General features: G+C 38.4%; 1 protein-coding gene across 1 annotated transcript in view; it reads right to left on the reverse strand.

Moving 5' to 3' along the window:
- Window positions 1-16,891, reverse strand: part of FAM184A (family with sequence similarity 184 member A) — a 109,409-nt gene that overhangs the window by 65,522 nt on the left and 26,996 nt on the right. The window contains exon 6 of the mRNA XM_045294300.1: window positions 5,687-5,809. Coding sequence (XP_045150235.1) covers window positions 5,687-5,809 — 123 coding nt within the window. The remainder of the gene's footprint in view (window positions 1-5,686; window positions 5,810-16,891) is intronic.

Consider the following 16,891-nt stretch of genomic DNA (forward strand, 5'->3'; position numbering starts at 1 on the left):
TCAAGAAGAAAGCAAATGTTTTGAGAATGATGATGGCAACAAATGTACAAATGTGCTTGACACAATGGATGCATTGATGCATTCTGATAAGATTTGTATGAGCCCCCAATAAAATTTTTTTTTTTAAGTGCTGAAAAAACTTGGCTTATACACGAGAATATACATTATCTATATAGAATGGTCAGATCTATTGGTTATCCTTTTGTCTTTGAAGGTTACCTGCCCCCCAAATTTTATACTATCAGATGGTTATACTACACCACAGACTTTTGCAGCACTATTTGCCTTCAAGGAAATCCCATCAACATAACTATCATTCAAATTTATGCACCAGCCACAAAAGCTAGTAATGAAGAAACTGAAGAATTCTACAAATAACTTCAGCCAGAAATTGATCAACCATGCAATCAAGATGCATAGATAATTATTGGTAATTGGAATGCAAAAGTTAGAAAGGAAGAATAGTTGGTAAATAATAGACTGGGTGATAGAAACAAAATTGATAGAATTTTTCAAACCAATGACTTGTTCATAGCAAATATCCTTTTTCAACAACACAAAAAATGACTATACACATGGACTTCTCCAAAACAAAAAGACTACATCTGTGGGAAGAGACAATGGAGAAGTTCAGTATCAGTAGCTAATACCAAGCCATGGGCTGACTGTGGAACAGATAATCAACTGTTCCTATGTAAGTTCAGGTTAAAGGTGAACAAAATTTAAATAGGTCCACAAGAGCCAAAATACAACCTTGAGTCTATCTCACCTGAATTAAAAAAAAAATCTCTAAGAACAGATTTGATCCACTGAACACTAATGATAGCAGATCTGGTGAACTATAAGAGGAAATCAAGATAATCATTCAGGAAGAAAGCAAAGGTCATTAACAAGACAGGAAAGAATGAAAATATTAAAGGAGATGTCAGAAGAGACTGAAAGTCTCCCTCTTAGAGTAGCTAAAGCAAATGGAAAAAAGGATGAAGTCAAAAAACTGAATAGAAAATTTCAAAGGGCAGCTCAAGAAGACAAAGTAAAATATTATAATGAAATAAGCAAAGACCTAGAATTAATTAGAAAACAAATGGGAAGAACATGAGCAGCATATCTGATACTGAAAAATTCAAGCTGAGTTGCAATATTGAAAAATTTTATGGGCCAAATATTGAATGCTGCTGGAAGCATCAAAAGAAGATGGAAAGAATACACAGTCACAGTACCAAAATGAACAGCCAACATTCCACCATTTCAGCAGGTAGTATATCAGCAAGAAGCAATAGTGCTGAAGGAAGAAGTTCAAGTTGCACTGAAAACATTAGGCAAAAAACAAGACTCCAGGAATGGACAAGATACCAACTGAAATGTTTTAACAAGCTAGTGATGCATTAGAAGCAGTCACTCGTCTATGCCAGGAGATTTGGCAGACAACTATTTGGTCAACTGACTGGAAGAGTTCCATGTTTGTACCCACGCCAAAGAAAGGTGACCCAACAGAATGCTCAAATTATAGAACAGTATCATCGATATCACATGCAAGTACAATTCTGCTAAAGATCATCCAACAACAGTTGCAGCAATACATTGACAGGAAACTGTTTCAGAAGAGAAGCTGGAACAAGGACTATCAGTGCTGATGTCAGATGGATCTTGGGTAAAAGCAGAGAATACCAGAAAGATGTTTACTTGTGTTTTATTGACTATGCCAAGGCATCTGATTAAGCAAATAATAACAGACTATGAATAACCTTGAGAAAATGGGAATTCAACAACACTTCATTGTGCTTATGCACAAGTTGTACATGGATCAAAAGGTAGAACAATGGAATACTTCATGGTTTAAAATGTGTGTCCGAGTTGTATCCTCTCACCACATTTATTCAATCTGTATGCCAAGTAAATGATCAGAGAAATTGGATTACATAAAAAAGAGTGTGGCATCAGGATTGCAGGAAGGCTTATTAACAACCTGTGATATGCAGATGATACAACCTTGCTTGCTGAAATTAGGGAGGACTTGAAGCACTTGCTGATGAAGATGAAGGATTGCAGCCTTTAATATAGATTACAACTCCATGTAAAGAAGACCAAAATCATCACAACTGAACCAATAGGTAACATCATGATAAATGGAGACATGTTTAAGCCATCAAGGATTTTGTCTTGCTTGGATCCACAATGAATTCTCATGGAAGCAGCAATGAAGAGATTAAAAACCTGGTTTCATTAGGTAAATCTGCTGCACAAGACCTCTTTCGAGTTTGAAAGGCAAACTTCTCACTTTTACTTTGAGGACTAAGGTGAGCCTGTAGCAAGCCATGGTATTTTCAATTGCTTCATATGCTTGTGAAAGTTAGATATTGAATAAAGAAGGCTGAAGAAGAATAGATGTGCCTGAATTGTGGTGATGAAGAAGACTATTGAAAATACCATGTACTGCTAAAAAAGGACAACCCAATCTGCCTTGGAAGAAGTCTCGCCAGAGTTCTCCTTGTCAGAGGGGTCGGTCTGACATCCTTGGGAAATGTCGTCAGAAGGACATTATGTTTGGTAAAGTAGGACAGTGAAGGAGAGGACGGTCCTCGACGAGATGGAGTGAGACAGGTGCTACAGTGGATGTAGGAATAACTGTGAGGATGGTACGGGACTGGGCAGTGCTTTATTCTGTTATGCATAGGGCTGCTAGGGGTTTGGAACTGACTTGATGGCACCCCAAGCCAACAAGAAGCTTCCTTTAATATCCTATTGTGCTTCCTTTAAGATCTTATTATGATCTTGACATTCAAGAATGAAGTTGACTTATTTATATATTTAACATATATCCCTTACATCAGCATACATTTAACGTATAAAAACAGAATATTCTTTATCTTTTCTAAAACAATTGCTTTTAGTGTTTATGAAATACCTCTCCATACATTTATCTACCATCTATACAATGACTTTAAATGGACTAAACTCTCCATTTAAAAGATAAAGATTTCTGACTTGATTTTTTTAATAATCCAGATATATGCAGTTTGTAATAGGCACTCTAATCATAGAGTTGCATAAAAATGGAATATTTGCTAATGGAAAACAAGATTCATTTCAAACTGCAAAGAGTTAGTGTGGCCATACAACATTAAACTGTAAATTAAGTCAGAAAGTGTGATTTATCATGCAGTTAAAAAAATTCTATATATACATATACACATAGCAGATTCTCTAAATACACAAAATGAAAACTCGCGAGACAAGAGAAGTAAATGAACCCACACCGCAGTTTAAATTTTAGTTATCAATAAATCAAACACACCCCAGTCAGAAAGAATACACAAATCTTAAATAGTTCAAAACTTCATCTAATGGCCAAGCATGAAGACCACACCAGAACATACATTCTTTCACAGGCTGGTCACAGAGTTAGTACCACAAGCTTCACACATTTATTAAAAATGTAAACAATTTCTAACCACAATGCAGTTAAAAAGGCGTTTGGATCTTATACAACTGTTCCGGAAAGTAAAAAAGGGTTCCCCACCACATTTTACAAGGCTTGGTATCACCTTGTTTCAAACCCAGGAGAAAAGACTGTGCAGAAGGAAAAAGTACAGGAGCAATCAATGTCATGCGAACTCAGGCTCAAAAATGCAGAAAGATTGCCAAACAAAGCCCAGTACTATATAAAAATATAACATATTGTGACTAACTTGTGCTTATTCTAGAAATTCAAAGTTGATTTAATATTTGAAAGTTGACTAAGGCATGATGTATTAACAAATTAAAGGTAGAAAATCATCTCAAATAGATGCACGAAAAATCCTTTTATGATTTTTAAAATGATAAAATTAAAATTAAATAGAATTTCCTCAGTTTAATACAGGGCATTTAAAAAAAAACTACAAGAGCATCAAATGGTGGAGTGTTTCCTCTTAACAATGATTTTATCTCTGGAGGTTCTAGTCAGCAAAAGGAGACAAGAAGAAGAGTACCCCCGAATGAAGAAAAAGTAGATGCACACAATCAAGTGAGCCATTTAGATTCTTAGAAAGAGCCATTCTAAAAAGGCATCAAGATATTACTAGAGTGCTAAAGATAATCCAAAATGTAGAGCCCCCCCGCCCCCCCAAAAGTAAATTACATATTTACTATAACGGTTGTCAGTGACAGTACAGTCTTGTGACGGAGGAATACTTGTATAATCCATTTGTAATTGAGACTGGAACCCTGGAGGACCTGCAGGAGAAGCCAAGATGGTCTCTAAGCTGTTTTTTCATGAGAGTGGGAAACTGGAAGGACCAGGTTTTTCTGAGAGAGGTGTGCAAATTTAGAGACCAGAGGTGGTACAAACATCAGTAGCAATCTTTTGTCTACCATTCCCACAAGTGGCATTGTCTCTTGTTGAAAATCATGAAAGAATGCCGATGCAAACTCTCTGCCTGCCCAGGGGCGCTCAGGTGTTTGGGCATGGTTTCCTGCGAGGAGAAGCAGAGTGCTGAGAAAGCAGGGCTTAAAGGTGGCAGTGGAACAGCTGACAAGATGAGAGGTGTCAAGACAAGAACTCTGTTAACACGTTACATGAAAAACTAATTAGAATAGAAGGAAAAGAGGACAGATTGGAGGTTGTCCTGGGGCACAGATTAACAAAAGCAAAAGAGAACCGGGGTAGAGACAAATATGATTACAAAAAATTTTTTTACAATTATTCCATCACAACTTTTATTAATTGATAACATTTTTACTATAGTCTATTCTTAGCCTTCTCTTTTCCAGGTTAAACAATACTATTTTCACAATTTAAAAATCATTTTTAATATCACTATTTAAGACTCGTAAAGTTTCATTCTTTTGGGTTTTTTATCTTTTTGTTTCTTTAATTGAGGAATGGTACATGCATACCTCGGAGAAATTGCATGCTTGGTTCCAGATTTCCACAATAAAATGATTCACACCTCTTTTTTTGCTTTTCCAGTTATGTTTTCCCTATAGAATCGTCTAATAAATGTACAATAAAACAACAACAAAACTTCATTTTAATTAAGTTAATTCTGAGTCACAGAATAGGTCAGAGTAAAACTGTCCCTTTGGGTTTTGAAGGCTATAATCTTTATGGGAACAGAAAGCCTTACTTTTCTCTCATGGAGTAGTTGGTAGGCTTGAACTTCTGACCTTGCAGCTAGCAGCCTAATTTGTAACCCACTATACCACCAAGGCTCCTAAATGTGTGATAGCAGGAAAAAGGTTGAAATATTGTGAGAATCACTAAAATGTGATGCACAGACGCAAACTGAGCACATGCTGTTGATAAATGCTGGCAATACATTTGCTCAAGATAGCATTGCCAGAAACCTTTAATTGGTGAAAAAACAAACACCCCCGATATCTATAAAGAGGAATAAGGTAGAACTCAATGGAGTGAGAGGCTATGCCTGTATAGAATACTGTGTCAATGTTTCACAAAAGGGTAATGTCCTCAGTTGTCCTGCTTTTCCCCAAGTTTTTTGTTTTTTTGGTGGGGTTGGTAGTACACATTTACTTAGGGGGCCATAACCAGTGGGCAGTGCAAAATAGAGCAGCAATTAAAGCATCTTAGATTTTTGCTTTAAATGTTACCTTCACTGAGGCGCACCTACCCAGACAAATGTTACTAAAATAAACTATTATCATTAATGAACAACACAGGTGATAGGCCTAAAATAATTCTTGCCTCTTGATTGGCTGTATTCAGCTTATCTTCCAGTTCTTCCTTCAGGTTTTCTAGCTTTTGCTGAAGTTGATTTTTATCTTCTTCCATGTTCAGTTTCTCCTTTTTATATTGTTCCTCCAATTCCTTAGGAAAATAAAATTTTAAAATTACAAAATTGCAAATATTATAGCTGAGAGGCTCCAAGAAAAAGAGTAATCTGCTTTATACTTTGACACCAAGTTTTTCAAATTGGCCGTACTCTGATTTAAAACTTCAGAGTTAATAGTGGTTCTAATTCATCCTGGTAGCTTTAATTCCACATCCTGAGTCACTTAAGACAGAATATATTAAGTGAGAATATTTTACTGTTCTGGAATAATCTATAGTCAAACAACCCAGAAATGTGTGATATAAATGCTGCTGTGGTGAGATAAAGAAAAATTCTCTGTATATAGGATTAGGAAGATTTATTTCTCTTTGGTCTCATTCATCTTCAAATATAGCCATATGTTTAAAGAGAAAAGACTGAGTAAATATCAGACTCATCTATGTGTCATATTTAATGTACAGAACTATTTTTAACCATTTAGTCTTACAGCCATTGATTAGCCCAAATCATTCTCACCTATCTTTCTTGTTATTTTGATGAAATCCTAAATTAAAAGGATGCCATCTAAAATGCAAATTAAAACTATACACTATTAAAAAACAAAAAAAGACCCTGTCAATGAGTTGATACTGACTCTCAGTCACCCTAAATAGAATGCCTAAGTCTGGTCATCTTTACAGGAGGAGGTAAACTCATCTTTTTCTCGAGGACAGGCTAGTAGGTTTGAACTGCACACCCTGTGGTAAGCTGTCCAATGCTTACCCAACAGTACCACACAATACACCTATTAGAATACCTAGAATTAAAGAGACCAATAATATACAAAATGTTTGTGAGGTTGTAGAGCCACTGGAATTTTCATACATTGCTGGTAGAGATGTAAAATTATACAACTCTTGCAACTTCTTTGGAAAACAGCTTGGCAGTATCTTGAAAAGTTAGATATACACCTACCATATGATATAACCATTCTATTCCTAAGTACGTATTTACCAAGGGACGAGTGCATGTGTCCACACAAAGACTTGTTTAAGAAATGTTTATGGAAGGTTTATTAGTAACAGTTCCAAACTAGGAACTACGCCGATGTCTATCAGCAAATGAAAGGATAAACAAATTGTTTTACACTCACATAATGAAATATTATTCGCAGGGGAAATAACCTGGGTAAATTTCATCATGATGCCAAATGGAAGAAATAAAAAACAGAATATAAAAGAGCGAGTCCAAAGTATTGCTACTTGAGTCCCAGTTGCAATACGTAGGTGTTGATCCAGAGAACATACACTAAGCATACCTCGGCCACCAGTGGATGGCTGCAGACAGTTCTCTCGGTAAGATCATTTGTTTTAGTCTCAGGAAGTGTCTTCCCCGAAAAGGTCTAGTTTAAAACAGTGGCTTCTCAGGGGATCTGCCAAGCTAGTTAAATTATATTAAAGGTATAGCTCAAAAGGTTATGACAATTATTGTTTTATGTTCTAAACGGGTATTCTGGATAGATTTTCTCAAAAGGCACAGGACAATCGCAGGAGCATTTTAGGAAAAAGTACTAACAAAATGAAACGGTGTGTTGGTGAGAAACAGTCCAGGAGAGTCACACCAAGGCATTTTCTCCATCGTGGCAACACACCTGATCATGCTTGATATGACAAGAGGCTGTCTGTTCTAAGAGGATTTCATTGGGAAGCCTTATCTTATCCATTCTGCAGCCTTGACCTTACCCCCTTTGACTTAATTTTGTTCCAAAAACTAAGAAGATTTCTAAGGAACACAATTTTGAGTTCCTTGAGGATGTCAGAACTGCCATTTGGACATGGTGTAAATTGAAGCATGCAGAATTCAGCAGGGACAAGTTACAGAGATAGAAAAACAGCCTTCAGAAGTACATAGAACCAGATGGAGGCTATGCTGAGAAACAATGGCCTCACATTTTGATATTTGTATTTAATAGAGGCTTCTATGGATTCGAAGCGATACTTTTTTAACTTATCCTCATGATGCACAGTCTTATTTATATTTAATTTAAGAAAATTACCAAGTTGACAGGGGAAAATGGACAGAGAAATCACAAAATGGCCAAGGAAACTTTGTAATGAACTGACCTGTGTTTCCCCCATATGTGTAGATGCAATCCTGAATGGAAACAAGAGTTTTCTTTGTCACATAAATCAGGTTATGCCCCGGGAAGGTGGGTGCCAATCAAAAGAACTCAACCGATCCAAATAGAGACAAACAAGAGGGAAAGACAGTGCATGAAAACAGACCTGGAAATAGGTGCATTTACCAAGGATTACTAGGAATAACAAGGATTGCTGGCAGATCTTGGAAGTTAAGAGAGACAGAGAAGGAACTCCTGAAAGAGCCAGGCCCTGATTTGGGATTCTAGTCTCATGAATTTGTGAGAAAATAAATTTCTGTTCTTAAAAGCCCCACTAAGTGTTTCTGTTATGGCAGCCCTGAGTCACTAAGACAGATACATTCATGCTCTTGATCTTGATGGTTATTATAGTTATAGACATGTAGCCAAATGTCTCAAGTTATACACCTTAAATATGAAGTTTGTTGTGTGTCAATTATACCCCAAGAAAGCGGGTTTTTTTTGGGGGGGGGATTCTAACTACTTCTTGAATTCAGAATTCTTTTAAATTATGTATGTATGTATATTAAAGAAAGCAAGATCTAGCAGTTCTTCTGTAAATTAGGGACCCTTAAACTAGAATATGGTAGAAATTGAGTGCCCTGGATTCAATTATGCTCCTCTAAAGTATGTGTTATAAACCCTAATCCCTATTCTTACCTACTGTGAGAAGCCCAGGTGATGCTGTTAGGTAACTGTTGTACTGCTAAATTCAAAGTCAGGGGCTCAAATCCACCAGCCATATCTCAAGGGAAAACTAAGACTGTTTGCTCCCGTAAAGATTTGCAGCCTCCATGGTGCCCAATTATCAAAAGACATAGCGTCTTGGATCTTAAAGGCCTGAAGTTAAACAAATGGCCATCTAGCAGAGAAGCAACAAGTCCACATGGAAGAAGCACAGAACCCTGTGTGATCATGAGATGTCAACGGGATCAAGAAACAGGTACCAGAAGACCCAAAACAGAACAAAGCAGGTTGGAGCAGAGACCTCAAACCCATCTGTGGACAATGGAACATTCCCTCACAGAAGGGTTGAGTCAACCAGGGTGCAGTAGAGCACTGATGAAACACACAATATGCCTCTGGTTCTTTGAGGCTTCCTTACCCCCACTCTCATGAACCTAGTCCTGCCTTTCAGTTCTGGCTAGACTGAAGCATACACACTGGTAAAGATAAGAGTTCCAGGATACATGGAATCCAGGTCAGATATACCCCTCAATAACAAAAAGGGGAGTAGCGATACCAGGAGGGTATGGGAAAGGTGGGGGCAGGAGGGGGAGTAAGGGAGAACCGATCACAAGGATTGACGGATAACCACCTGCCCACCACCAAACCTCAGGGGACAAACAACAGAAATGTGGATGAAGGAAGATAGTGGTCAGTGTAAGATATGAAAATAATAATAATATATAATTGATCAAGGGGTCATGAGGGTGGGAGAGGGGTTGGGGAAGGAAAAAAGAGAAGCTGATACCAGGGGCTCAAATAGAAAGTAAATGTTTAGAAAATGATGATGGCAACATATATACACACATGCTTGATACAATTGATGTATGGAATGTTACAAAAGCTTTAAGAGCTGCCAATAAAATAATCTTAAAATTAAAAAAAAACAAATTTACAGCCTCAGAAACCCTAGATAGAATCACCATTAAGTTAGTATTGACTTGATGTCAGTAGGCTTGGGTTATTTTTAGGTTTTATACCTACTTCCATATCACTCTTGATAATGAGTATTGTTATGCTAATGAGGTAGTATTAGGGTACCAAACCAAACTCAACTTCCTGCCCATCACAGTCATGTGGATGCCAACTCATGACTCATACTGACATCATAGGACACAGTAGAACTCCCTACTGCGAATTTCTAAGACTGTCACTCTTTACAGGAGTAGAAAGCCCTGTGTTTTGCCCATGGAGCTGCTGGGGTTTTGAACTGCTGACCTTATGATTAGCAGCCCAAATCTTAAACACTATACCACCAGACCTCCTATATTAGGGCACAGTGTGTCTTAAATCAATCTCTCTTAAAATAGTACCAATCACCACTGAGACACAAGCAGAGTTGAGGAAGACATATACCAGGTCAAATGAAAATGACCAAGGAATTGAGGAACAGAAGCTAAAAGAGACAATAACCTTTCCCCAGAGAGATCTTTCAGAGAAAGGGTCCCCTAGAGACAGCGCCCAGAATTCAGAGTTCTAGCCTCTTAAAACATAAGAAAATAAACTCCTATTTGTGGTATGTGTATTATATAAACACTGTGTAATGAAGAATTTGATAGCTAGGAGTCGGGTGCTGCTCTAACAAACACAGGCAATCTGGAGGTGGTTTTGCAATTGGATAATGGCTAGAGGCTGAAGAAATGTTGATCAGCTTCTTAGTAAGGTCCTACGTTGCCTTGAAGAGACTGTTGGAAGAATTTGGGCCATCAAAGACAAGCCTGATGAAAGCTAAGAAAATTGAGAGCTGAGCTGAGAGCTCCTGTCATGATCAGAATGACAACACAAAGTGGCCATTAAATGTGCTTCTGGTGAGACGGGCAAGTGATTGGAAATTGTAGGAAAGGTGATGCTTTATGTACTTTCCAAGAACTTATCTGAATTATGTTCAAATGTTTCAGGGAAGGTAGAATTATCTGAACTATGTTCAAATGTTTGAGGGAAGGTGTTGAGCTTCACTATTTGGCTTAGGATATTTTAAACAATGCCTTAAGGGACACCAGGGTTTCTCCTTTCTGTTTATAATAGACTGTAGGGTGAAAAAGATAGATCTAGAATGAGCTGTGCAAAATAAAACCAGGATGGAAAATTCTTTTGTACAAATAATAGACATATTTCCTAAAATTCTTACCCATAACTTGTTGAGTTAATCTTTTGTTGAGGACAGTAAGCCATGACTAATAAATCCATCCCCCCATCAAGGCAAATGTCCTGAGTGGGACTATATTCGATGGGTCAAGGGGATGGGGCCACTGCCCAAAACTGGGGTGGCACTGCCATGCCCCAAAGGCAGGAGAATGGAACTCACGAGGACTGCGGGGGAGTGGAGTGGTGGTGCAGTCACCACACACATGGACTAGGATAATGGAGTCACTCAAAGTTAAAGGAGAAGAGGTGGCAACCTGGTAGGACAGGAAGGGAGGCCAAAAGCCCAGGGCCAAAAGGTCTCCATGCAGAATGGAGGAACCTGGCCGACACCCACAGTCTGGAGGGCAAAGCTTCGGCCAGATGTTCCTAGAAAAGAGAAAGTTATTGTCAAACCTTGGGAGTTACTTTAATTGGCTCTCCTGGATTGTGGAATTGATAACTTATACCTTTTCCCCTCCAATGTCGATTCTTTTGTAATCAAAATGCCTACCTTGTGCATATTCCACTAGTTCACCTTGGAAACAGACTCTTAAGCACAAAGATGGAGAAGAATTTTGCCTGAGGATGAACTATGGCTAAAGATTCAATCATAGTTGATTTAGATAATTCAGAAGATGATGCTTGAAACAAAGAGTTGATTTAAGACTTTGGATATGAGGTAATAAGGTAAATGCTTTTTGCATGTAAGAATATATTAATTTTGGAGGGGCTGAAAGGTAGAATTTTAGCGATTGATTTGCATGTCCCCCTCAAAGCAAATGCTGTTAATTGTAACAAATATTTAGTTTGCCTAGTAAAAGTTGTCTGTTTTGAGCACTGAACTCTTTTTTAGGATCTAGTAAATGGGATTTGACGGCAAACAGCAACTCAAAAGATTTGTTAAGAAACTGAAGGGGCAGTGGGAATTTATGCAATGGGGGGAACAACTCCACAAAGGAAGGGTGAGGACAGTTGCACAACGGGAAGAATGCAGTCAGCATCATTAAACGGTACATGAAGAAATGACTGAATTGGTGTGTGTTCTGCTGAGCATTTTTTCAGCAACAAAAATAAAATTGTATACAAGGAACTAATTAGAGGCAGTCACTACTGAAGGAATGCTGGATTTGTTCAAAGTGATGGTGAAATTTAGAAAGAAGGTGATGATGGTTGTGAAACACGATGAATGTATCTATGTCACTTAATTGTGTAGAACCAGCAAGTGTTTGTTTACATATTTATCTCCCCCCACCCCCAAAACAAACCCCACACTCAAACACTAGACACATGTATGGAATTAAGGACTATGTGGATGGAGAACTGATGCATTCTAGCTTGGTGGGAATCATTCTAAAGAGAAAGTAATTTTCAACTACAGTTTACAAGCTTTCATCTGTCAGAAAATCTAGTTGAACTAGATGGAAAAACAACATTCCTCCACAGAAGAAAATAAATAACAAAACCCCACAGAAGTAAAAGGCGTTCAAGTAGGCCATGATCTCCATAGTACAAAATGAGAATAGTAATAGTAAATAGGGCTGTGTGTCAGAGTTCCCATCCCCAGTACGACAATTTGGTAGGAAGACTCATGAAATTCAGCATACAGTTATGCCCATAGCTTCATGAAATTCAGCATACAGTTGTGCCCATAGCTTCGGTTTATCACAGAAAAAGGGAAAAGGGCACACAGCTGTGGAAAACACAGCTCTTCTGTGCTCTTCCAGAGCATAGAAAATGATGGCAAACTCCCAAACTCATTCTATGAAGTTAATGTAACACTGATACCAAAAGCAGACAAGGATCCTAGAAGTATCGAGAACTACAGACTGATATCCCTAATGAACATCAATACAAAAACCCTTAACAAAATTCTGGCCAATAGAATGGTAAATACACACAATGGATAGAGTATTACGTATCCCTAAAGAGCAGCAATGAAAACATGAAGCATATTGTCTTTTGGAAAGAAATAGAGAAAATTATGCTGCGTGAAGTTAGCCAAACACAAAAGGACAAGTATCACATGAGTCCACTGAAGTAAGTTCAAATAGCACAATGGGGATAGAGAAAAATGATCATATCCTATAGTTTCTGGACAAAGGACCAGCTACTTTGGCAGGGGTCAGAACAAACCCAAGGGTGCATATGGCATCAAAAATAAAAAAGAAGAAATAAAAAAGGTGCAGATAGGACTGAGACCGAAAGACATCTTTTCCTCCTCTCTCATGCCTTTAAGGCCCACAGAGGGGGGAGGGAATAAAAAAGATGTCAATGGGGGGCCAGGCACTAATCCACCCATGAGGAAGGTATTGCTTAAGTCTCTGCAGGAAAGGGAGAAAGAGAAGAGACCTCATTCCAGGGTGCCAAGCCTTGAGGGTGACGCATCTGCATGTAGCAGTTCATTAACAGAGAGGGCTGTGGGGCCGGCTGCAGCACAAGTCATGGTGTCCCCTCCCTAGATGACAGAACTACAGAGGACAGTACTGAAGATCCAGTCCAAGGAGAGAGGCTGGTCTGTCCTGTCCACATGGGAACAAATTAATAGGGACAGAGAAAGTATACCTCTTTCTGGCACACTAAGCCCTGAGGGTGACGCACCTGCTCAGAGCAGCTAATTCACAGAGAGGACTGCAGGGCTGGCCCCAGCTGACGACAAGATGTCCCCGCCCTAGATCACAGAGCTACAGAACACAGCACTGAAGATACAGTTCAGGGAGTGTGGCCTGTCTAAAAGCTCCCCACATGCGGGCAAACCTAGAGGGGAGTGCAACAGATCAGCAAGGGGAGCAAGGCTACGAAGTCTCAGAGGAATCCCGAGAGTAGACTCCTGATTCTGAAGGCACCTCATCTGAACTTGGGAGAGGGGGGGGGATATTCACAAAAGTTAGCAATTAGGCCTGGAACTAATTATATGGTCCTTCCCACCACCCCCTTCTTTCTTTTTTGATGTCTATCTATATAAGATAAGCAGGTCAAGCAATCCCAAGTAGACAGCAACTGGTTCCAAAGGGGCATGGAGTGGTGAGCCAATAACATCAGGGACAGGGGAATAGCAGGGATCTAAAATTGACAGTGAGGAAGGTGTAGCCTTCCTGGTTGTGTTTGATCAATTGGAATGGATCTAAAAGGAATTAATGAGAGGAAAATGATTGGTGAACATGATGGTGGGGCAGAAGGAAAGAAAAAAGAACTGGAAAAAAGAACAAAGATAAAAATTATATATACAGGTATAAATATAGGTATGTAAATATATAAATAAATAAAGATAGGTATATTTGTCTATAGATAAATATATATTTATGTAAATACAATAAGCAGATGGACTTTGGGCCTTTACTTAAATCCCACCTCCAGTATAAGAATGGTTTGTTCTAATAATTTGGCAATGTATGATACTCAACTCCCCAACATGATCATGACAGACAAAATGGGTGCATTACCAAATGAGGTGAAGAAAATTGATGGTGCCTGGTTATTGAAAGATATAGCACCTGGGATGTTAAAAGCTTGAAATTAAGCTAGTGGCCATCTAGCAGGAAAGCAACAAAGCCCACATGGAAGAAGCACACCAGCCTGTGTGATCACGAGGTGTCGAGGGGAAGAGGTATCAGAACTTTAAAAACAAGTACCCAAATTGACATGAAGGAGTGTGGGCAAAGTGGAGAGCAAAAGCCCACCTGTGAGATAATGGGACAGTCCCTCACAGAAGGGCCACACAGAAGGGATGATATATCCAGGGTGCAGTATAGCACTGATGAAACTCATAACTATCCTTTACTTCTTTAACATTTCCTCCCCCCCATTATTATGGTCTCAGTTAACTAACTAATCTTACTAGACCTATATATTTGTATAATTAAGATCATTCAATGCACAAAATCTAAGCTAGATCAACTCCTCAGAAACAGTAATGGAAGTAACAATTACCTGAGAGTATGGGAAGAGAGGGAGTAGGGCGAAGGTGAAACCGTTAGCATTGATGACTGTATAACTCACTCAAGGGGAACGAAGACAGAATTCTAGGTGAATGGATACATTGGATGCTTTAAGATATGGTCCTTATAATAATTATATGGATATAATTATTATTATATTATATCCATATAATTATTATACATATAGAGGATAAAGGGGAGCTGATATCAAAGAGTTCAAGAAAGAAAATGTTTTGAAAATGATGAAGGCAGCAATGTACAACTTACTTGATCTAATGGAACTATGGATTATTATAATTATCTGTAAGAGCTAATAAAATAATTTAAAAAAAATCATTTATAGCATAGATTCCCAATCTTACTTGGCCTACTACCCCCTCTTTTTAAAAATCATTTTATCGGTGGCTCATCCAGCTCTTATCACAATACACCTATCTATCCATTGTGTCAAGCACATTTGTACACTTGTTGCCATCATCCTTTTCAAAATATTTTCTTTCTACTTAAGCCGTTGGTTATCAACTTCTCATTTTTCCCCCCTCTGCCCCCCACCCTCCGTTGCTCACAAGCACCTGATAATTTATAATTTATTATTACTCTGCCCTACTACCCCTTTTTTTAAAAAATTAAAAACTACTCAGTGCCCTCCTGGCAATTAAAAATTTTTATAACCTAGCTCATAATTGAGGATAAAGTGTAGGTATCTGCTTTTGTGGCTCCCCTGGAGCATTCCAGTGCTCTTGAACTTTGGGGGGTAAATTATCTAGGGCACCAGAAAAATTGCCCGGGGACCTTATAGATTTATTGTTTATCTCTGGAGAAGCAATGCAGATTCAACACACAGGGCTAACTCGAAGGAACCGATTTGAAATCCTGTTAGATACTCTGCCTATCATGCAACACTTCTCCAAGCAACCAGAAGGAAAGCAGACGTTCGGAATAAACCAAATTGTTAACACATGCAGTTTACACAGTGAGCCATCCTTTCAAGAACGAGTGGGAACCCTCTAGAAATCCAAGTTCCGAAGGGCCTGGAAAGCTCTGGTCTTGCAAACAACTGCTGTCTATGGATAGTAGTCTCATATACAGGTTGTCTGACGGTAATATTCACTTTCTGTTGAGTTAAAAAATATAAAACTTTTTAACAACTACTGAAGAAAAAATGGAGCAGTTTATCTTTAGAACGTGTTCTTTAAAAGATAATTTGACAATAGAAAAAAATAGACCAAAAAAAAAGAGATCATTTTGGATGGTGGTTGATTTTAACGTAGGTTCACAAGAACTAGATAGGCAAGAGACATGAAACAGCAAGGGATAAATTATTTGATAAAGTACAGAAAAGGTGGTCATAAAAGGGTTTAAACTGGATTCTGCAGATGGAGATAATAATCCTGAATATCAATGGCCTGAACTCAGGCATTAACAGACTGAGACTAGCAGACTGGCTTAGAAAACACAACCCATCAGTCTGCTGCCTACAGGAGACACATCTCAAGGCTACAGACAAAAATAGACTGAGAATCAAAGGCTGGAGAAAGGCATACCAAGCAAACAGCAATTCAATAAAAGCAGGGGTTGCAATCCTAATCTTGGATAAAATTGACCTCAAAGTGCAAACCATAAAAAGAGATAAGGAGGGACACTATATAATACTCAAGGGAATGGTAGACAAAGAACCACTAAGCATTGTAAACATATATTCCCCGAATAAGAGACTCGCTGAATACGCCAACCAAACACTCCAAAAGATTAAAAAAGAAATCACAGCCTCAACAATTATAGTGGGTGACTTCAACACACCACTCTCTGAGAAAGATATATCACAGGGAAAGAAACTCAAGAAGGAGGCTAGAGATCTAAACACTACAATTAGACAATTTGACCTGATAGATATTTACAGAGCTTTTCATCCAAATAAAAAAAAAATTCTCATTCTTCTCAAGCCCATGTGGCACATATTTGAAGACAGAACACATGCTGGGGCATAAGGCAAATCCACATAAATTTAAGCACATTGGTATCATACAGACCTCTCTCTCTGATCACTGTGCCACAAGGCTGGAAATAAACAAAAGGAAGACGAAGAAAACAAAAGCAAACAATTGGAGGATGAATAACTCTCTACTGCAAAAGGAGAGTGTACTGGCGCATATCAGAGATGAAATTAGGAAATTTCTAGAAACCAACGAGAATGA

Source organism: Echinops telfairi, unplaced genomic scaffold (assembly GCF_000313985.2).
Source record: "Echinops telfairi isolate 266 unplaced genomic scaffold, ASM31398v2 ScPeMD7_3533;HRSCAF=4204_0, whole genome shotgun sequence".
Taxonomy (NCBI): Eukaryota; Metazoa; Chordata; class Mammalia; order Afrosoricida; family Tenrecidae; genus Echinops; species Echinops telfairi.